Here is a 23768-nt window from a genome sequence, read left to right on the forward strand (position 1 = left end):
CTTTATATTTTTATCTTTAAGCTTATTCCTTATAATTCCACAAATTCTACAAGGCCCAACAATGGATGATGCTACACATAAATAAAATTATGATTTTAAAGAACATTTTGAACAATTAACTTCCTCCTTGTTCTCCATTCAGACAGCATGTGAGTGTTCAGTGTAATAGTCACAGTTGGAAAACAGGTTTTAAAGACCAGCTCTTCCTGCACTACCGGTCTGTATGAGGCACTGATTGAACAAACAAGTAGTACACAGACAGACATACTTACACAACAACCCTGAATTCTTTACTGTGCTCTATTCCCTATATGCTCTGATGCATCATATGATTTTTTCTTCTTCATGGAAATGCAGTGCATAAACAAGGTCTTTTAGGGTTTGAGACACATTTCTCTCTCTCTCTCTCTCTCTCTCTCTCCAAACGCACATACACAAATCCGGGCTTTGCTGTATCGATAATAATGTCCTGCTGGATTGAGGGCTCTCATTGTGTGCAAGTCAAGGCTGGCATTGTGTCCCAGTATCGTCCACTAGTTTATCAGTGTTTCTTTGATGGCTCTGGACTCACAGTCTCACAAAGAACACTTTGTGCCTTGGTTCAGATGGCTTCAGACCTCTGAGACAAGAAAGTGTTTAGAGCACACATGACTCTCAGACACAAGAAATAACTGTCAAAATAATACATTTTAAATAATCTTTTATGATTTTTTAAAATGTATTTATGTATTTACGTTTTTCAAATTTTTTTTTCATTTTAATGTCGTTTTGGATTGTATTCATTATAATTCCTCAACGGTAATCACTAAAACTTTTGTTAGAAACTTCACTTTCAGACACAAAAATAATTCTATTCCCTATATGCTCTGATGCATCATATGATTTTTTCTTCTTCATGGAAATGCAGTGCATAAACAAGGTCTTTTAGGGTTTGAGACACATTCCTTGTTTGTTAATATCTCACCAGCCAACAATATAATTGGCCAGAACACAATTATAATTCCTCAACGGTAATCACTAAAACTTTTGTTAGAAACTTCACTTTCAGACACAAAAATAATAGATTTTAAATAATGTATATTTTAAATTATTATAAAAAATTGTTATATTGGTATGTACTTATTTGTTCCCATTTTAATGTCCCTTTTGTAATTTATTCATGGTAATACTTTAAATTCTAAATGTCTCAACAGTAAACACTAAACTTTGAGAGCACACATCACATACTGTGCCTCACCAAAATACATTTAACTGTAAAAATTATTAACAAGAAAAATTATTAACAATCTTTTTCTTTTTCTTTTTTAATTTTATATGCTTTGAACAGCTTGTTGTATATTAATATTAATAAATATTTTCCACTGAATATATATACTATACATTGGCAAAGACATATTTAAGCACATATGCCGTAATGAGAATATGCTTTTTATTCTTTACTTCCTTTCATAAACTGAAAAGTGGTGTGTGTGTGATGGTTTTCACAATAATTCTGCCCTCTTCTGGTTGACATAAAGGGCTGCAGTGCAGAAAGAGACTCGAAATACTCCACGAATCCAGCTCAGAAGTTTCAAAGCAGTTTATCTTTGTGAGAGATTTGCGATAAATAATGCAATCCATTAAAACTGTAACATAATCTAGGATTAGACATGATCCATTTCTGGCGCCTACCAGAGATCAATATAAGACATTTATCATAATATACAATATGATGAAGTCATTAGGTGGCTTTACTAAAGCATATTCCAGACCAGGTAGGATAGGTTTATTCAACATTATCCACTATAATCTGCCAGCAGGCGTGGTCATTATATAAGATTCTTATGTCCACTTTAAAAAAAGTAGCTTTGAAAGAAGCATAAAAAATGTAAAATGGAACAAAAGAGAGAAGAAACAGCAAATAATTTTCCTGTTTTTATTTGAGTGTAGCGTTACAGTCAGGGATCAGAGGGAGAGAAAGTTTTTGGTGTCTACATCATAATAATCAACAATAATCTTTCTTAATCTACTGTAACAGATAATTACACATTTCATCCAAGATTTCTAAGTTCTATTTATTCATTTATTAATTATTCAGTGAGAAATTGTTTTCCTCCTTCATTGATTATGTTCACTGACACCGTATAAGCCATCGAAATGATTTACCCAACACAGTAAAAAATCAACAAAGAAAATGCATAAGCACACAGAGGTAAAAACACATTCACCAAAACACTCACCAAAATAAATACATAAATAAAAATATGATGTATAAGAAGACAAAATCAAACTTTAAACCATCCTAAAAAGTCAACCCTAGCTACTCAGTAAGCACACAAACAATTTAATGCAAAGAATAAATGCAAAGAATAAATGCTCTGAAGTCAAGCAAACTATGTATTTGAGATTTTTTTTAACCCCTTTTGTTCCCAGATCAACCAAAAACGAAACAAGCAACTTAGTGACCCAATAACTTAGTTCATAAATAACCTTGTGAAAACACATTTGTAAGAAGATAAGGCCACAAAACTTAACAGACTGGACGATTCACACTGCAGACTTGTGTAGAAATGGCCTTGTTAGACATATCGTTGTTTGCATTATATGCTGAAATACTACTGTAGAGTGTGTCCAAAGCCAAACTGGATACTTTGAGGTTAAGTGTCTTGCTAAATAGCACAGTTGTTTTGGTAACTCTCCCATTCCTGCATCACCCACACGCTACAGCACTCAAAATAATACAAGACTCAAATCATGTCCTAGGTTGAAAAGACTTGTCTTTTTAAAATGTTCATACAGTCATAAGAGTCATAACAGTGGGTTTTAGTGTAAAGGTGCTGGGTAGTAAGTGGGAAGATGCCAAAAATGTGTAGCTAATATGCAAACTAGAAAACAGTGCTATTCGCAGAAACAAATACAATTACAAACAGACTGTGTTAGTGTTAGATTTGTGTGAAGGATGGATAACCAACACATATGCAATGCAGGATAAGCAGTCTTGTTGTATTTACACTAGCTAGTATGGTAAAAATAGGTTAGAATTTGATTTTCCATTTGTGCTTGTAGTCTGTAACACATATAGATTATGTTAGTACTATGAATTATACATCAGCGCTGCATCTGTGATATTTGCCTGAAGTGTTAAACACAAAAGACAACCTACTATAAATATATATACAGTATATCTATATATTATCTCATTTCTGAACCATACTAATCAAAAGTCAAAATGTGTGCACTAATTCAACAAAAGTCACATTCGTTGGGGGTGATATGTTAGTCTGAACCCACAAAACGCATTATGAGCATGAAACATGCGACAAACACAGAAGTAGACGAGTTATTATGCAGTTTGCCACAGACCACTGACATACCGAGGCTTTGGTTGTGCTGTTTTTATGCTGTTCACTAATATGAGTGCAAAAGCAAAAATAGCACAGTTTAGTGTCATAACAATCTACTAATCGACTAATGTCAGTGGTAAATTAGTATAGCAACTAACAAAAGACTGTGTTAAACAGCATTTCACTATCTATCTATCTATCTATCTATCTATCTATCTATCTATCTATCTATCCATCTATCATGCATGCCATGCAGACAATGCTAGTGATTCTTACAAAACAATAGTTTTACCCATGCAACAATTAGCCAAGTCAATTCTACAACAAAGGGGCGTTTGATTGGAAAAAGCTTTATTTACAGCTTCACCCGAATGCGAATTATGGTGGACTACCCAACAGCACCACGCTTGACTCACAATTTAGGTGAGGGATGTGTGACAAGGAACATTTGTACTGCGTCCATTCTAGTACAGCACGGCCACAAAGCAGCATGCAACACCAACCAGCTCCGTGTGACCAAACAAACACACACATGCAGATCTAACCTCTACTACACCACAACGCTTAACACGACACAGAGAGAAACAGCCATGCAAAACACAGCAGGGTATCTAACGCAATCACAAACCGCCGGGATCGCAGACTGTGGATATTGTGTGCGTGAGGAGGCAAACTGCATCATAATCACATCTACTGAGAAATACATAAGCATATTACATAATACATGAGCATGCCCAGACCCGACAATCTTCTTCATGGCAGTCAAGGACAACACTGATCACTGATTGTAAACACGTTAGTGAGTGAGTGAGGGAGAGACGATGAAATCGACCAAACGTCGATGCTATAAACCGATACTGTTCGTACAGTGAAATGGAAAAGTCAACAGAGGAAATTAGATGCATGTTGATCTGCGTGTGAATGCGTGTGCAGAGCATAGAAGGCTCTTTAAACCACATACTGTGTTTTCCAGAATACAACCAAAAAAATAAACAAAGAAAAACCAAACATAAAGGCCAAATTAGTCCCACCCCTTTCCCAAAGCGAGAGACGGCCCACGTAAAGAAAATCCCGCGACCTCACTTCTTATTCTTGAGCTGATTGGCGAGCCAGTCGAGCCCTTCGTACAGACCGTCGCCGCTGGTCGCGCAGGGCGCTTGTATATACCAGTTGCGATGGCGGAGCGAATGGAGGCCGAGCTTGTCTGTGATCTCAGCTGCATTCATAGCGTTTGGCAGATCCTGGAGTCAAGGAGGAATAAAATGACAAATTAGTCGATTGTGAAATTAAGTATTTGCTATGGGACCAGATATTTTTATTCTGAAACAAATACACAAATCTAGCAGCTGCATTACATACAATAGATTATGGACTGTCCATTGATGAACATTCAAAAGCAGCCGTGTTTTCTGAGTAAATACAATTTTCTGTAAGTAATGAATACACTAATGTTAAAAAGTTTGAGGTAGAAAAAAGAAAGAAGTCTATTATGATCACTAAGGCTGCATTTCTTTGATCAAAAATGAAGTTAAAACTGTGTAATATTGTGAAATGTCATTACAATTTAAAAGAACCGTTTTCTGTTTTAATATACTTAAAATGTAATGTATTCCTGTGATGCACAGCTGAATTTTCAGCATCATCACTCCAGTCTTCAGTGATCCTTCAGAAATCCTTCTAATATGTGGATTTGCTGCTCGAAAAAATATTCCTTATTGTTAACAATGTTGACAACAGTCATGGTGCTAATTTTTGTGGAAACTGTGATTCGTTTTTCAGGATTCTTTGATGATTGGAAAGTTCATTTGAAATATTTTTTTTTGTAACAATGTAAAAGTATTTACTGTCACTTCTAATCAATTGAATGCATCCTTGCTGAACAGTGTTGGGGGTAATATATTACAAGTAACGCAAGTTACGTAATCAGATTACTTTTTTCAAGTAACTAGTATAGTAACGCATTACTTTTTAATTTACAAGAGAATATCTTATGAAAGAGTTACTTTTTCAAATAAGTTGCGCAAGTTACTTTTTTTTTTTCTGTCCAGATTTAAAAAGTAGCGCAAAAGTAACGTAACGCATTACTTTCCATAAAAAAGTAACGAAGTAACGTAATTAGTTACTTTTTTTATGGAGTAATGCAATATTGTAATGCATTACTTTTAAAAGTAACTTTCCCCAACACTGTTGCTGAATAAAAACGCCGATCTTTTGAACTATAGTATAAATATCAAAATATTTGAGGTAGTAGTCAGTCAGGTAGTAAGGATGCTTTATTAAAAAAAAAATCATTTAAAGTTCCTTGATTGGTTATTGCCACAATTTAAAATCTCCAGCTGTAAAAATATATCAAGAATATGTCATATGAAGGAAAGATGCTGTACCTGTTTGTTTGCGAAGACAAGAAGGACAGCATCACGCAGTTCGTCTTCTGCAAGCATCCTCATTAACTCCTCCCGCGCCTCGTTAACTCTCTCCCGATCGTTGCTGTCAACCACGAAGATAAGACCTAAGGTAAGAAAAATGAGCAAAGATAAAGAATAGAGACTAAATATTATTCAACAAGCAACAAACATTAACACAGCACAAAAGAATACACTGACTGTATTCAGCTATGCAATGTTTTGTTTAAAAAGAACATTTTTTATTTATGAATACTGTGTTTTGCACTAAGACGTGGACATCTTAACCAGTGTTGTTTTAGTATCACTGAGAAATTATTATAGTTTTTATTAATATTTTCCATTTTTACATACATTTTTGTTAATGCTTCAGTAATGTGTTTTTCTCATCTTTATTAGTTTTTATAAAGTATGACTGTATCAACTAAATGTTGCCTTGGCAACTAGTGCAATAAAATACGTTTTTAAAATATAAATAATAATAGTTACATATATAATTTTTTTTACTTTCTTTCAGTTAATGTTTATTTTAATGAAAGTATGACTGTATAGTTTTTATGACTTTTTTTCAGTTTTAGTTATATTAATACATCAAGTTAAACTAAATGTTGCCTTGGCAACTAGTGCAATAAAATAAGTTTTTAAAATATAAATAATAATAGTTACATATATAATTTTTTTTACTTTCTTTCAGTTAATGTTTATTTTAATTCAAGTAACAGAAATATTTTTATGGTTTTAATTTTAGGTCACTATAATAACCCTGCTTGACTGATGTTTACAAGGTGGCTCTGCAGGCACAGCAGTGTAAATGCAGTTTGTGGTGCTCACTGAACACAACAAACTACACAGACACGCCAAATTACAATCATTTACACAGACAACTCAATACAGCTTGTGTTTAAGCGGGAGAAGTCGTGTGTATGTGTAACTCACCCTGTGTATTTTGAAAGTAGTGTCTCCAGAGTGGTCTGATTTTATCCTGACCACCCACATCCCACACAGTGAAGCTGATGTTCTTGTACTCCACTGTCTCCACGTTAAAGCCTTAAAGCACAAACATCACAAACTTACACTGTGTGGCCCAGAATCACAGTACAATTCAGTTACTGTACATTCATCTCACAGCAACTGTAAAAATCTAACGGCTCTAGAAACTATATATGTAGGGACACTAGGGAAATTGTAACATCTAACTTATATAGACTTCTACAAATACTGTATACCTGCCAATTTCTGCTATAGGAAGTATTTATATTTGCCAACAGTAATCGCAGCATTAAAATATTCAGCTAAATGGAAACTAAAGGTTACAGTGTAACAGTCAAAATACAGAACTGAATAATCTTCTCTATTTAATTTCAAATAGTAAATTTAAATTTTAATGGTCTCATCCCACAAGAAAAGGAATTTAGTGAATTGTAATAAAAAAAAAACTGAAATGGAAATGTTCTTCAACCAGCTGTTTCACAAAAGTTAATTATATTTAATTAATTAATTAGTTAATTCATTTGAAATGACATTGTGTCTCAGAGCTTGAATTCTGCCTAAGGATGTACAGATACCTGTATAACAGTATCGTAACAAAGTCAACATAACAATAGCATCAAATAAGAGAAGGATTTTACCAATGGTTGGGATGGTGGTCACGATCTCTCCCAGCTTCAGTTTGTAAAGGATGGTGGTTTTACCAGCAGCATCTAATCCAACCATCAGAATTCTCATCTCTTTCTTCCCTATCAGACTCTTCAGCAGATTGCCAAAAATATTCCCCATGATTCAATGTTTTGCTTCGTCTAGCCAATCACAATCCAGAAAGCTGTGAGTCCTTGGTGTGAAACAATCCACTGAGGTAAAACACTGAAAGCCTTGAGAAACAAGGTTATATAGCTGAGAAAAAGTCTAGAAATCTAGAGTCCTGGACAGGGAAAAATAAGATGAAATGTTATTCTAAATCTCAAGAAATGTGCACTTTTATTCAGCAAGGATATATTAAATTAATCAAAAGTAACAGTAAAAGACATTTATAATGTTTAAAAAATATATATTTCAAAGAAATACTGTTCTTTTCAACTTTCTTTTCGTAAAAAAAAATCCTGGAAAAAATGCATCACAGAATCCATCAAAATATTAAGAAGAAGAACCATTTTTAACATTGATAATAATACAAATGTTTCATCAAATCAGCATATCACTGAAGACTGAAGTAATGGCTGCTGAAGATTCATCTTTGTCATCACTGGAATAAATTGTTTTAAAATATATTACACATTTTTCAAATTGAAATAATATTTCACAATACTACTATTTTTTTATTTACTGTATATTTCATCAAAAATGCAGCCTAGATAAGCATGAGAGACTTTATTCAAAAACATTAAACAGTAGCGTGGGTATGTTTGTATATTTATACACTCTCAGAAAAAAGGTACAATAGCTGTCACTAGGGCGGTACCATTTCAAAAGGTACTTTTTTGTTCCTTTTAGGTACTAATATGTACATTTTTAGGTACCGATATGTACCGTTAAGGTAGAAATATGCTCCCTTTAGATATGAATATGCACTCTCAGATTACAGCAAATGATCTACATAAGGTGTGATTCAACTGATGATGATCTGTGCAATCTGAACGTTTCAGTCAAACATTCTTTCACCCACTGTAATCGCGCAACTGCTTATCAAAGACTCATTTGGAAGATGCAAGTCTCAGAGATCTGAGGGGGCGGATTGAATGAGCATGACGCTTCTGGATGTGTGTATACATTTCTGATCTTCACTAGTATGCTTTATGTGTACAAGCTACAAGAATGTTAACAACTACACACACTGAACTGAAGAAACTATGATCCTGCCATGTCTTCAGGCCATACCCGCAATCTGTTCATCCCTCACATATCCCGCCTTCACATGAACCCCCACTAGTCATCCCTGAACATTCCCAGGTGGAGTTATCCGAGATGTAGAACACATTCCCTGATAACCGCGTTGTCCCAATTCACGAATGTCAAAGTATAAGGCTTAAATTTGAAATTAAGCTTGTTTAAGTAAGGCTGGGGCTAGTCACACAGTGCATATATCTAAGGAACTATAAAGTTTTGAGTCAAATCCAAATACACAAATCGATTTCTCAAGCAGTGCGTTGTGTCTTTGTGTGTTGTTTTCAATACCTAGTTTTAAACCCTTTTAAACGAATAGTTTACCCAAAAATTAAATTTGCTGAGTATTTACTCACCTCAGGCAATCCAAGGTGTAATTGAGTTTGTTTCTTCATCAGAACAGATTTAGAGAAATTTAGCATTACATCACTTGCTCACCAATGGATCCTCTGCAGTGAATGGGTGCCGTCAGAATGAGAGTCCAAACAGCTGATAAAAACATCACAATAATCCACAAGTAATCCACACGACTCCAGTCCATCAATTAAGATCTTGTGAAGTGAAAAGGCTGCATGTTTGCCATCAATAAATCCATCATTATGGTGTTCAGTAATTCAAACCATTGCTTCCTGGCTTCTATCCATAATATTGCTCTCTCCAGTGAAAAAGTCAGAAGAGAAATATGCACAGCAAAAATAGTTCTAAACATATGTCAGTGGATTTTGTGAGAGGATTTTGTGTGTGTTTTGATGTGAGAGGAAAATAGGGAATGGACTTTATCACTGGAGGAGTCGTTATTATGAATTATGGACTAAGAAGTATTTTAGCAGGAAGCAACAGTTAAAAATGTCTCGATGGATCTGGATGAACAATTCCTTTAAATTAGATTTTTTTTTTTAAATACATTTTTTTTATTTTCTTCAAATTAAAATACCAATCATCATGTTCTTTCTATAACTGTTGGTTAAACAAATCCAGGCTAAAACAAAACATAATAAAAACCACATTATTGACACATGTTCAGATTTCAACTGAAAACATTAAACTGTGTGCTCAGGACTTTTTACATGTTTGCTGTTACATGACTTGTTTTGTGTTTCAAAAATGACATTTTGTTTAAAAAAAACAAAAAAAACAATTGCATGTCCATATTTTGACAACTTATAATGTCACAATGCCCTGCTATTTGGTTATGCTGTCACAAAATGTCAAAGTGTGTTAAAATGTATCTTTTTTCCTAGCCACACTGGACATGTTCAATAGATTTTCTGTAGCAAAGCATGCCTAGAAAGAAACTGACTTTTAAAATTAAACCTATTCTGAGTAAAACTGACAGAGGTAAAAGTGTGACATCGAGCCATGGCCTCCCCTACATAAAATCAAGACAAACTCTAACAATATTAAAGGTGCATAACCAGCAATGAACAATACTTCATGCACATGTAAATGTGTCGACTAAGAGTAATACGAGAAGGTGGTTGTGATAAACAGTAATCTGATAATGATGCTGTTCGGAAGCTGCGGGGGTCTGACTCCGGCTGAGCTGTCCATGGTGCTGACGCCCGACCCACCTCCAGCAAACCCTTTCACACAAAACACATCACGAATATAATTTCCACACATTACGACTTAATCGTTTTTTAAAGGCTTCCTTGTTTCTGAAGGATTCGACAAACCCAGGTTTCCTCAAACCCGTGCAAGAGACCCCAACGATGTATTTAAGTCACGAGACAACGAAATACGACTGCGCTAGAGAGATATCCACATGACATCTAATACAATGGTCTTTAAAAAACATTAATATGGCTCTAAATTAATTATTTAGATTACTGCCGGTCTGTTGGAGCTCATTAAGGCCCTTTGACAATGTCGGCGTAGGATACAAAGATCGGAGCTTCTCCGTGAAGAGAGGCGTTTGGCACGAAGCAGATGAATGAAATTATTCTTATGCAAGATCCCTACAATTCATGCAAAAGCAAACCGGAATCAATCAAAACCCGAGCGCAATACGAGCCGTCATAATGTCTGAAGAGCCGTAAGGCAGCACATCATCTGTGATACACATGTTCATTCATTTGGAGAGATGGAGACGATACGTGCCTCGCGGAAGGCCTGTCGACTTTTTATTTCCAGCAGCAATATAAGACGCGCTGTCATATTCTACCAAACGTACAAAACAACGTTTCAACCAGTCAGAACCACTTCGAAGCGCTTCATTTGAAAGCAGTCACAACAATTGAACGTATCTGGATTACCTTGCGAGTTGACACCAGCCGATTTAGGACACGGAGAGACTGAGAGAAGATCTCACGAGAGTTTACGCCACAGCACAGGCTTCGATGGGGATTTCTCGCGATGTTTGTTTTTCGCATCTTGAGACTGCCTCCAGTCAGGTCAGGTAGCACAGTCAAATAAATGACATGTCAAGGAAATGCTTGAGGTGTTACAACACTCCTTCAAACTACAACTTTACTGGAAATTCTGGCCTGCATTTATTTTTTACCTGTTTAGGGCTATTTGAGGGCTTTGTAAAATGATAAAAACAAAAGGGAAAAGAAAAATACATTTGAAGTCTTGAAATCAAACAGTAAATAAACTGTTGAACTGAGGCTTAATATCTAATAGTTTAGTAACAGCATGGCAGTCTACTCAAGGGTTGTTATTATCTTTAAACTAAACTAAAACATTACAAAATGGCATTACTTAAAATTAAATAAATACTATTAACTGAAATAATTTTTTAAATATTTTATTTCAGCTGGTTGCCAAGGCAACATTTCTCATTTCCGTTTAGTTTAAGCTGAAGCACTAAAATAACTAAAACTAAATAAACTAAACTAAACTAAACTAAACTAACTAAAAACTTAATATGAACTATATTAGATATATTTTAATAAAAACTAAAAACTAATTCAAATAACAAAATACACAACAAAATTACTAAAACTAAACCTAAAATTACAATGAAAACAGAAAAATAAAAATAAAATCTAATTCAAAATGTTCACAAAAACTATAATAGTAGTGATACTAAAATAAAGCAAAGATAACTTGATAACTCAAAGATAACTTAAATATATAAAAATAAGATTGTCAACCTAATGTGAATTAAAAGAAGCAAATAAGTAGGCTGTACTTACAGCAGATGCTACGCCTTACTTTACAGCTTATGGCGATAAAGCGTTATAGCCTAAAGATTAAAATTTATACCTTTGACATTTGTCTATGTTTTCATTTAAGTTTATTGTAAAGAAAATAATCTTAAAGCTGAAGTGCATACTTTTCTGATCATGAAATACTTCATGCTCATTGCTCATTGTTTCAACGGGGCGGGGGCGGGGCTCTCTGGAAACTTGTTTGACAACAACTATTATTTTTGCAGTTCCTTCCGTTTGCAGTGCAGTGCTTTTCTCCACCTCAGCATATCATGCGCCCTCTAGTGGGGAAATTCTCCTACAGCAGCAGCAGCAGCCATGTGGAGAGACTGCTGGGGGATGCTGGCAGATTATGAGGCGGGGATTCCAGTGACCCAGGTATTGGTCCAGTGTTCGAGGGTCGTCTAACTAACCCCGCCGTTATCTCTTCACTATAATAACACATCAGCTTTAACTGGCATCTCGCCTCAGTGACTTATTGGCTCTCAGCGCTGCAGGCTGCAGTGGGGCGACTCTCGTTGCGGAAGTGAGCCACTTAGACTAGCTTTTATCCTTTCTGTGGCCTTTACTCTTGGTGCTGATTTTTCTCATAACGTGAGATAAGATGCGAGTTCGGACAGGGATCGTCTTGGTTTTTCTCGCAGCTTTAACATTTGTTGCGGCTGAGGACGGAGATAGCAAAGAAAGCGTGATCGAACAGTTGGTTGTGGAGACACTGGTAAGTTGGGTCAAGTTTTTTTTTTAATGAATGACTAGATTGACTATTACTACAAGAGTCCACGTAGCGGCTCGCTGCTTGTACATTCACGTCTCACTGCAAACATGCATATTCACAATGTTGCATGTTTTAGTACAGTCGATGTTCTGCGCGTTTAATTCCCTTTGCAATACGATGTCCACTCTTTAAGATTTCCTCAATATTATGTTTTTGACCATTTTAGGTGAAGCCGGAGACATGCACGATTACATCAGAGATGGGAGACACGCTTCAAATCCATTATACGGTAATAAGTACGACGCGCTGCGCCTTTGCAGCCTATTATGTTGTAAAACGAGGCACCTCCCAATGAAATCTCTCGGTATTATGACATAAAATACGGCAAAATGGACTCTTGGGGAGTTGTTTGCACATGAAATCGTTCAGTGATGTGGCAGACTCAAGCTGACATCTGGACTCGCCATGTCTGACAGAAAATAGAGTTGTAATGCAGTAGGTGAGAAAGATGAACACTTTTTAATTCATACAGAATAGAAGTTCATCGTGGAATCACCATTTGTGGAGTCACCATGTTTCGAAATGTAGTTATTTGTAATAGTTTTAAGCGAAACCGAATGTTGTGGAGGAGGCGGAGCAACACGTCAGCATTTGAGTCAAGGCGAGCAGCGCTGATTCAGTCTCGAGGAAATGCTCGAGAGAGGCGGGAACATATAACTGGAGACCGAGTTGTTGTTTTTTTTGTTTTTTTTTTACACTCCCGTGAATAGTTCTTAGATTAGGTCAATACCTCAAAGGCTTTGCTACAAAAAATAGAAAGAAAAACAGAATTTTAATTTTGTTAAAATTACTAAACAATTAATTTAACACATGATAATGACAATTAGGTCCTCTTGTTGTCACAGTATATGGGGAACTATATTAAATTAACATATCTATCTATCTATCTATCTATCTATCTATCTATCTGTCTATCTATAGATAGATAGATAGATAGATAGACATAGGCTTATTATCATTATTATCATATTTTAAAATTAAAAGCGCTTTGTTATTTAAAACAAATAAACGTTACCTGGAATATAATAAAATATAAAAATCTTAAACTTTTTTCCAGCTAGCTAGTTCAGTAGTTTAACTTGAAGTACTAAATTAACTAAAACTAAATCAATTAAAATGAATAAATAACAATGAATAAAACTATGTAGACATAAAAAACAAACAAAAATAAAATGACAAAAACACAACAAAAATTCTAAAACTTTAAAATTACTGAACATTACAGAACAGCTCACTTTAAAACAGAAACTATAAAAAACATTTAATTAAAAATAATAATAAATCTATAATAGTGTATTAATGATATTATAATAACACTATATATACACAGGTATAATTTCACTATATATAAGTTAAATGTCATACACATATACACAAATATATCAAACTATTGTTTTGGTCAACAGAAATTGTAATTAATGTTTTAAAATTTCAGCATGTAAAACACATGGTGACAACATGCCCCAACCTGATTATTAAAACACACCTTCTTTATATATTTCGTCTTTGTATTACACCAATGTTTCCAAACCTTTTACAAGTGAATCCACAATTCCAGCAGCCTGGCAGTGACCTGGTGACTGTCAACTTTTATTACATTTTATTACTTACATAGTTTTTTTTATCAAGTCTGGTTCTATATGTTTTTACAACAAATAATTTGCTGCATCTACATAAAAATGGATGCAACTAACCTGCAACACCATTTTTCCTGTCCTGTGCAGGGTCGATTAATGGACGGGAAGGTGATTGACACCTCTCTGTCTCGTGAGCCTCTGGTCGTAGAGATGGGCAAGAGGTCTGTCATCACAGGTATGAGGCTCAGCAACTGCAGTTGAATGATGTTATGTTCATAACAACAGAACTTCTTTAGGCTGAATACAGTTTTGTATAGTTTAGGTTGACTGCAATGTCATTTTGAATTTGAGAAGGATGGTTATGATAACTAAGGTCATGTAAATCCAAACAGAAAAGATGTGCTTTTTCCACAATTGCATATATCTTTAAAACATGTTATTTTGCTTGGCAGGCCTAGAGCAAGCCCTGGTCGGATTGTGTGAAGGGTAAGTCACGCCTGTATGGTACTTGAGAATGTACAATTGTGGCAATACTTGTAGGCAGAGACGGTAAAAATTCAGTGATTGAATAATATGTTCAAGACTACTGCAAGAAAAGGTCTGAATCACCCACTTTAAAGTCCTTTTTTTCAGTGTTTTCTATCTATGTTTTTGCACAGACAAAAAATCAAGGCCACGATTCCAGCTCATCTCGCGTATGGAAAGAGAGGATTCCCTCCAACCATTCCAGGTACCATGATCACACATTAAAAGTGGCTTTAAAGCTATAAAGCTGGTAATAATTATACTTTTTTTGGATGATTAGAGGGATAGTTTACCCAAAAATGAATTCTGTCATCATTTACTCACCCTCATGTCATTCAGAACCTTTAAGACTTTCTATCTTCTGTAGAACATGAAAAAAGATATTTTAAAGACTGTTGGTAAATAAACAGTTTCAGTTCCCATTGACTTCCATTGTAAGGACAAAAGATAAAATAGAGGTCAATGGGAACCAAAATTGTTTGGTTTTTAGTATTCTTCAAAATATCATCTTTCATGTTCCACAGAAGATAGAAAGTCATACAGGTTCTGGGTGAGTAAACAATGACAGAATTTTCGGGTGGACTGTCCCTTTAAATCATGTCCCAAGTGATTATTAAAGGGGTCATATGATGCTATTTTAAAGATCATTATTTTGTGTATTTGGTGTAACAGAATATGTTGACATGCTTTAATGTTCAAAAAACACATTATTTTTCAAATACTGTACATTATTGTAGGTCCTCTATGCCCCGCCTCTCTCAAACACGTCGTTTTCAACAAATCCCCCTCCTTTGACAAGCGCAGTCTGCTCTGATTGGCCAGCTGAAATTGCATCATATGACCCCTTTAATCTATTCTTCATCTCTCCATCTCTCTTTCCTCACAGGGGACAGCACACTTGAGTTTGAGGTGGAGGTGATCTCTCTGTCCCAGCAAACGCAGTGGCAGAAACTAGTTAACGACATCTTGCCTCTTTTGTGCTTGGCACTGGTTCCCACTTTACTGGGTTTAGTGGGTCTCTACCTCTACAACAAAGCACAGGCACAACCTCACGGCAAGAAGAAGAGCAAAGACAAGAAGAGCAAGAAGAAATAAGATCAAAGCCAAAAAGAATAAACTATTTAAATAAAAAAATGCTTTTTTTGGTGCTTTCTATTTTTTTCTTTTGACTTGTTTGAAGACATTGAGTCATTAAAACTTTCAATTAGAACTGTCCTATGTTTACATTTAAGTCATTGAACAACAGATGCTTTTATCTAGAGCCACTTACAAAACTGCTTTAGTATGTACAGTGGCCCCAAAAGGCGTTTCTTCTCAGGAGTGTTTAGAAGTATTTGAAAGCATACCAGAAATAGTGAGAATTTTTTTTTGTAATTTACTCACACAATGTTTAGCCTAAAAATTTTGCCTCAAACATCTTTGATATATTATCCATTACCCGTTTCAATGAAATATACTCTACCATTCAAAATTAGTGGTCGGTAAGATTTTTAAAAATGTTTTTGAGTTCTCTTATATTCCACAAGGCTGCATTTATTTGAGGGAAAATACTGTAAAATTGTGAAATATTAATATTTAAAACAACAGATTTCTATTTTTTTATTATTCAGAGTTAAAAGGTTTTTAAGGGTAGTTTAAGTATAAATTTGGTTTATGCAACCAACTGTTGGCGCAAGCTACATTAAAGTGATTATTACGTTTTGAATATGGATATTTTTCCTACAAAAACGCATCGATACGCTACAGGAGGCCTTTGTTCAGCCCCCGGAGCCGTGTGAGACATTGTTTTTTATGGATGGGCGCTTTTTATTTAACTTCTTTTGGACCGAAGCATGTAACACCCGCTGAGTGGCATTAAACAGCTTGAAAGATCAAAGACAAGTTTTAATATAACAAGTTTTAATATAAGAATCTGTCTGGATTCGTCTGAAAGAAGAAAGTCAAGAATAATGACTGAAAGAACTTCACCTTACATTCTAAGATGCATCGACTTGTCTTTGTGATGTATTGAGAGGACGTTTGTTGAGAGAATGAAATAAACCTGTTTGGTTAATCTATACTGCCGCAACCAATTTAGATGTTTAAAGTCCCTCATGCAAATTTGTGATTAGCATCTTTGTCCAACATACATGTCAATGGGAGTAAAGGTAGAAAGATAATAACATTCACTCCAGGTAAGTTATTTGATAAGGAGTTTGAAAAATGCAGACAAACCTTCAGTAGTCAATTGTGTTGCAGCAAATCCACAGAATCAAGATCAGAATTTCAGGGCACAGAATTACTGCTTTTTTTCTCTAGAACTGTCACAACTTAGTTGATATACAGATGTAAGAAAAAGCTGTATTTGGTGAAATCATAAACTAAATAAAAAATGTACTGAGATCATTGCATTAAACAGACTGACTGACTGAATGCAAGGCAGAAAAACATTTGAATTGCTGCCAGAAACACTTTTGCATTACACATTTCAGTTGTATTCCCTAAAACTGTTTCTGCACAACATTTGCTGCTTCTTGGACCACATAGCGCTTCTGATCACGTCTTTCAGTGGCAGCGGAGTCCTGTAGAGCAGGAGACAACACCACCAGAAGCTTCTGTTGCCGAAAACTCTCATCAGAAACCGAAACTTCATCCAGGTACTGCTTCAGATAGAGCCTCAGTCGTTCATTCTCCTGTAACAGCAGCGTTTTCTCTCGCTTCAGACACAAATGTTCAAGCTGAACCTTGTTGTACCGTTGCCAGAACTTCCCAAGAGGCAAATAATCATGCATTAGCTGGGGACAGAGGAAGTCAAAAGTCAATAAATGCGATAAATTAAAGCAATTAATCAGCATGAAAGAGTCCACAATGTGATATATTTCTGAGTGAAACTGGACATCCATTGAGAAAATAATGTTTTTTTTTTTCCATTTGAGATTCATTGGATTGTGAAAAGCCACTGTATGCCAGAATCTGAATGCAAGTTCACCATGGACTCTGAAGGACTACTGAGTGTGTTTTGAATAAGCTTGAGCTCTGTGCTCATTACCTGAGCGAGTTTCTCAGTTGGTGGCTCCATAGCATTGGCTCTCTCCTGATTCAGCTCTTCTTCACTCAGTGATGTTGAGTAGAAGGGCAGAACCTTCTCGTACTCCGTCTCCAGCTTACAACACATCTCAAATAGACGAATCAACCTTTCCCCCTATGGAAGAGAGAGAAGTATGATCTCTACTCCCAATAAATATTCCAATACCTGTTCAAAGAACAAATATATTTCTCTTGTAAGTCTTCTTATGATACAAGAAGCAGTTTTCCCTATTTTAAGAACTTGAAGGATTTGCCTCGATGACAAGTCTTATTTCAGGCTCCATTGCACAACCAACCTTTATTGACCAAAATCAGTTATTATGACATGGCATGACCAATTTGCTATAAGCATCACAACACTGTTGCACATGGAACTTTATTATTACATTTTTTATTATGACTACAGTCTCTTTCATGGCATGTTTGACTGATCTGAAGGCGATTTTTGATATTGATATACATTTTTGCTTGAGAATATTGGAAAAATAAAATGTTGGAAATCCACCATAATTCAGGAAGCAAAAATTTTTTTTACCTTGGCATATTATAGTGGAGAATGGATGAATATTAAATTATATTGTGATCAATCTAATATACTATTAATAGTTTTATCATTTTATTATTATTATTATTATTTTGTCATTTTATGTTTATTTAAAATTTAAATGTGAAATTAAAATGATTTCATCATAAACATCTTAATTTGTGTTCCGAAGATGAACGAAGGTCTTACGGGTTTGGAACGACATGAGGGTGAGTAAGTAATGACAGAATTTTCATTTTTGGGTGAACTATCCCTTTAAATGTGGGTGTAATAAACATACCATGGATGCAATCTCCTGCAGTTTTTTAGTAGCATCGCTGCTTTGAATGGTAAGTTTAGTGAGCTGCTTTCTCCGAATCGTTTGAGCCTCGCCAAGCTGGACTCTGAAATATTGAAGTTTCTGGGCGAGCTCATCACGGCCTGAATGAAGCTGTTGAGTTGTTTCTCCCGTTTGACTGGAGCTCAGCTGACAGCGCAGAGCAGAGATGGACTCCTGCAAATGTTTGAACACATTTTTCATAATTTCAAAACTATGAAATAACACAATTGGAAATATTGAGAAAAAAAGCTTCTTCAGAGTAGTCAGCTACCACACTAGAGTTTTGTCTGACCTGCAACTTCTGAGTGAGCTTTTTATGTGTGTCGATCTCTTTAGCACTTTGTTCGTCCTTGATTTGCAGAGACTCAGTTGCGATGAATCTGTCTTTGGTGGACTCGTTATAGTGGTGTAAAACATGCTGCAGTTCCCGCCACAGTTTTTCAACAACCCCTTACATCTGATCCTTCACTGTTTGCTTATCCTCTTTGTTCTGCAGAAACAAAACCAACATCATTATTTTACATTAAACCCATGATTGTGTCTTAATTGTTTGTTGAATATTGTACATTTTACAAATTCTTGCATGTGTGAAATCTGTATTTATGTAATCCAATTGATATTGCATTGCATATATAATTAATGGAATATAGTTAGTGCATACATAGGCAACCTTATTCTTACTCTTATAATTTTCTTCTTTTCTGTATTTCATCTCTGTTGTATCTAGTTTTTACTAAACCTATGAATATTGTTGGCACTATGACAAACTGTTTGTGATGTTCCTCATTTGTAAGTAGCTTTGGATAACAACATTTGAATAAATGTGTACGTAATGAAACCAGTACCTGTTTTTTTATTTGATTACGAGTGCTCTGGTAGTCACGTCTAGCCTCATTGTCAAGATCAGCGTAATGCTTTTCCATGGAAAACATCACCTTCTCCAAATACATACTCTCCTGCTGGTGCTGTGAAAGAATTTGCTCTCTGAAATATACAAGTAATATAATAACTTGGTTCATTCCTTTGCAGTGCATTTTAATCGCCCTATATATGTCTTATTACATTATATAAAATAAGAAACTAGTTTTTCCTTAAAGGAACAGTTCACCCAAAACTGAAAATTTACTCACCCTCAGGCCATCCAAGATGTAGATGACATTGTTTCTTCATAGGAAAAGATTTGGAGAAATTTAGCATTATATCACTTGCTCCCCAATGGATCCTCTGCAGTGAATAGGTGCCGTCAGAATGAGAGTCCAAACAGCTGATAAAAACGTCATAGTAATCCACAAGTAATGTAAGTATTCCACAAGCTGTGTGTTTGTAATAAACAAATCCATCATTAAGACATTTTCAACTTCAAACCGCTGCTTCCATCAAAAAAATCCATAATATTGCTTTCTCCATTGAAAAAGTCATTTTCAAGCAACGGTTTAAAGTTAAAAAACACCTTAATAATGGAATTGTTTCCTACAAACATGTAGCTTTTCACTTTTACAAGATGTTAATTGATGGACTGGAGTGTTGTGGATTACTTGTGGATTATTGTGATGTTTTTATCAGCTGTTTGGACTCTCATTCTGACGGCACCCATTCACTGCAGAGGATCCACTGGTGAGAAATTGATGTAATGCTAAATTTGGCCAAATCTGTTCTGATGAAGAAACTAACTCATCTACATCTTGGATGGCCTGAAGGTGAGTGCATTTTCAGCAAATGTTTTCATTTTTTTTCGGTGAACTGTTCTTTAATGGAATCATGACATCATTTTTGTTGGGAAAACAAGAACATAAACATCACTAAGACGTAGCAATGGATCTTATGATTTCTGTGATGTTTTGTGGTATTTGTGTCTTGCTTTAAATTTCAAAAATCCTTATGATAATATAAAAATTGTAATATATGATTAGAAAATATGCAAATTCGAGCAAAACATTCAACCTCAAGCTGGCGCCTTATCTTTGCATCAAGATACGATTGAAAATTGCCTGAGCTTGACCAGAGTATATTTCTGAAAGTCTAGTATGCTAGTATATTTTATAGAAATTTGTTTCCTTACAACCAAAGCATATTCATTTTCTAAAGACAAAGAGTTCAGAAGGTACAGTATAAAAGGAATGACCCAAATGATATGGTCAGGAACTGGCTAATTGGCCAAACTCAAAAACAAAAACTTTTGTGTGTATATACCTCTCAGGATTATATTCCGAGGCAAGTTCTTCTAGACTTGTGTTGAAGTTCAACTCTAGTTCTGCCAGCCGACTCATATGAAGCTCTAACACATAGTCCACGTTCTGCTGATGAGAACTGCGCGCCAGCTCCGACTGTTGCTCCCTTATCTTTGCATCAAGATACGATTGAAAATTGCCTGAGCTTGACCAGAGTATATTTCTGAAAGTCTAGTATGCTAGTATATTTTATAGAAATTTGTTTCCTTACAACCAAAGCATATTCATTTTCTAAAGACAAAGAGTTCAGAAGGTACAGTATAAAAGGAATGATCCAAATGATATGGTCAGGAACTGGCTAATTGGCCAAACTCAAAAACAAAACGAACTTTTGTGTGTTTGTGTGTGTATACCTCTCAGGATTATATTCCGAGGCAAGTTCTTCTAGACTTGTGTTGAAGTTCAACTCTAGTTCTGCCAGCCGACTCATATGAAGCTCTAACACATAGTCCACGTTCTGCTGATGAGAACTGCGCGCCAGCTCCGACTGTTGCTCCCTCTCAGACAGATCAACCACCAAACTCTATATGAAACACACACACAAGCTTGTCGCTTCCTATAATGACCTTCCTATAATTTAGAAGTGACAGTCTAGTATAATATACATTAGAGGTTTGTGAATACATGACATTTTCTTCAATGACGTCGTGACCTTAATGATGTTGTCTTTGTAGTCCAGGACTCTCTCAAAGTTCTGGCTGAGCACTGACATGTCATTGCGTAGCTCTGCTGTCTTGGTCTGCGTTAAAACAGCACGCCACTGCTGCCGCAGCTTATGGAGATTCAGTATGGTGTTCCTCTCCTCTTTCTGCAGTTTATCCTAAAAAACAAATCATCTGTCAGTGCAGAAATCAATTGCCTGACAAGCCTTAATCTGTATGTGCATTAGCAAGTACTAGAATAAATGTTTTTTTCTGATTTTTATGTAATACCAAAAACCATGAACACATACTGTATATAACAACAGCAATAAATAACAATAAAACCCCCTTATCTACCAGTTTTGATGATCTGATGCATGAACAATAGTTGAATTTACAAAATAAGATTTCATCACAAACAAAAGCCCTGCGAATTTTACTTCAAAATCTTTCATGTAGCTTTTTGACTTCATTTCTTCAAACTTTCTTTTTTTATTTTTTATTAAATAAAACAAATGTACAAACATATGGCAATTAAATTGTACTTCTAGGCAAAAAGGTCAAATAAATAAATAAATAAAGTGACAATTTAAACACTGACATGTACATCTTCTGTAAAGCTGGTTTGAAATTATGTGTATACAAAAAGCTCTACAAACAAACCTGACATGACTTGACTCGATCATTTCTAGATCTAAAATAATTTCTTCTCTTCATATACATTTGATATGTTATTTGTCAGGTGTGTGTCACACCTTGAGGAAGTGTGTGAGCATGTCCTCTTTTCTCTTGGCTATCTCCTCCTCAGCTTGAGCCTTTTGCTGCATGTACAGAAGTCTCTCCTCTTCTGTCATTCCGGCATTTCTTCCGCCTCCTTTCCTAGCTGCTTTTTTAGGCATGTTTGCTGAATATCTGTGGATCACAGCTTCTAAAGTCCTAAAAAGAGAAGATGCAGTTTATTACTACACAAAATCAGAACTGGCTTAAACCAACAACAAATGATAATATAAAAACTTCCTCTGTTCAGGAAACATAAAAATGGTTGATAGCATAGAACAAACCATTTATTTGCTTGTGTCTGAATACAATTAATCGGATATCTATGGAAGCCCGTTTCTATGGAAGCCTATGGAAGCCCGTTTCCGCCACTGAATAATAAAAAAAAAAAGGTAATTGCGACTTTTTTATCTCACAATTCTGACTTTTTTCCCCCACAGAATTGTGAGATAAAAACTCGCAATTCTGACTTTTTTTCTCGCAATTGCGAGTTTATATCTCGCAATTCTGACTTTTTTTCTCAGAATTGTTTCCCACAGAATTGTGAGATAAAAACTCGCAATTCTGACTTTTTTTTCACAGAATTGTGAGATAAAAACTCGCAATTCTGACTTTTTTTCTCGCAATTGCGAGTTTATATCTCGCAATTCTGACTTTTTTTCTCAGAATTGTGAGATATAAACTCGCAACTGCGAGTTAAAGTCCAATATTGAGGGGGGGGAGACTGATATGTTCTCAGAATTGCGAGTTTATACTGCGAGTTAAAGTCCAATTTTGAGGGGGGGGAGACTGATATGTTCTCAGAATTGCGAGTTTATATCTCACAATTCTGAGGAAAAAAAGTAGGAATTGCGAGAAAAAAGTCAGAATTGCGAGTTTATATCTCTCAATTATGACTTTTTAACTCGCAATTGCGAGTTTATATCACGCAATTCTGAGAAAAAAAGACTGATATGTTCTCAGAATTGCGAGTTTATATCTCACAATTCTGAGGAAAAAAAGTAAGAATTGCGAGAAAAAAGTCAGAATTGTGAGTTTATATCTCTCAGTTATGACTTTTTAACTCGCAATTGCGAGTTTATATCACAGATAAAAAGTCGCAATTACCTCTTTTATTTTTTATTCAGTGGCGGAAACGGCCGTCCATAGGCTTCCATAGATCACTAGAATTGAGTATCTTTGATAACGTTCATGGAACATATAGAATACAAAGTTTCTTTTGGCATCAAATATCAAAGATAAACTAAATAAGAAAGTTTGTCAAGATACAAGTTGTGTACCAAATAGCCTATAAAAAAATTATAATTTTATAAGATAATTTTGTCATCTATTATCGGAGCCCGATAGCTCCTCCCCTTCCGCTACGTATCTGTCATGATAGATACATTTTCAATTCAGTCTAAAAACCCAAGATGTTGAAACCAAATTAAACACGCTGTTTTTCCATGCAGACCTTCGCTAAAAAAAAATCGCAGTAAGCGATAGAAATAGAAAAACATACACGTTTACATTGCTGGTTGGTAAAAATAAAACTGAGCAGCTACAAGCATTATTTCACA

The 23768-nt window shown here is 35.3% G+C and overlaps 3 protein-coding genes across 3 annotated transcripts; 1 reads left to right on the forward strand and 2 right to left on the reverse strand.

Moving 5' to 3' along the window:
• Nucleotides 1–2232: 2232 nt before the first annotated feature.
• On the reverse strand, nt 2233–10924 carry arf3b (ADP-ribosylation factor 3b). The gene is made up of 5 exons (XM_016518548.1): nt 10858–10924; nt 7354–7643; nt 6662–6772; nt 5708–5832; nt 2233–4564 (listed from the first exon to the last, which is right to left on the reverse strand). The coding sequence occupies exons 2-5, from the start codon at nt 7499–7501 to the stop codon at nt 4403–4405; spliced, it is 546 nt and encodes a 181-aa protein (XP_016374034.1). The 5' UTR covers nt 7502–7643; nt 10858–10924; the 3' UTR covers nt 2233–4402.
• A 1159-nt stretch (nt 10925–12083) lies between these two features.
• fkbp11 (FKBP prolyl isomerase 11) lies at nt 12084–15733 on the forward strand. Its single transcript, XM_016518512.1, has 6 exons — nt 12084–12475; nt 12699–12761; nt 14257–14344; nt 14562–14595; nt 14769–14839; nt 15521–15733. The coding sequence occupies exons 1-6, from the start codon at nt 12362–12364 to the stop codon at nt 15727–15729; spliced, it is 579 nt and encodes a 192-aa protein (XP_016373998.1). The 5' UTR covers nt 12084–12361; the 3' UTR covers nt 15730–15733.
• A 1381-nt stretch (nt 15734–17114) lies between these two features.
• Nucleotides 17115–22331, reverse strand: LOC107713079 (coiled-coil domain-containing protein 65). Its single transcript, XM_074560086.1, is given in 8 exon segments — nt 17115–17408; nt 17663–17815; nt 18525–18737; nt 18856–19053; nt 19409–19547; nt 21145–21314; nt 21444–21611; nt 22188–22331. Coding segments are annotated over 8 exon segments (1479 nt in total).
• Nucleotides 22332–23768: the final 1437 nt, after the last annotated feature.

The sequence above is a fragment of the Sinocyclocheilus rhinocerous genome, unplaced genomic scaffold (genome assembly GCF_001515625.1).
Source record: "Sinocyclocheilus rhinocerous isolate Xijiao unplaced genomic scaffold, SAMN03320098_v1.1 scaffold1982, whole genome shotgun sequence".
NCBI lineage: Eukaryota > Metazoa > Chordata > Actinopteri > Cypriniformes > Cyprinidae > Sinocyclocheilus > Sinocyclocheilus rhinocerous.

Excerpts from the sequence above, each read along its gene's own strand:
- arf3b (XM_016518548.1), bottom strand. The coding sequence starts at position 7,501 with ATGGGGAATATTTTTGGCAATCTGCTGAAGAGTCTGATAGGGAAGAAA. Across the intron at positions 5,833-6,661 it reads CTACTTTCAAAATACACAGG|GTCTTATCTTCGTGGTTGAC; the intron begins GTGAGTTACACA and ends TTCTTACCTTAG. Across the intron at positions 4,565-5,707 it reads TTGTCTTCGCAAACAAACAG|GATCTGCCAAACGCTATGAA; the intron begins GTACAGCATCTT and ends CCTTGACTCCAG.
- fkbp11 (XM_016518512.1), top strand. The coding sequence starts at position 12,362 with ATGCGAGTTCGGACAGGGATCGTCTTGGTTTTTCTCGCAGCTTTAACA. Across the intron at positions 12,476-12,698 it reads AGTTGGTTGTGGAGACACTG|GTGAAGCCGGAGACATGCAC; the intron begins GTAAGTTGGGTC and ends TGACCATTTTAG. Across the intron at positions 12,762-14,256 it reads CGCTTCAAATCCATTATACG|GGTCGATTAATGGACGGGAA; the intron begins GTAATAAGTACG and ends TGTCCTGTGCAG.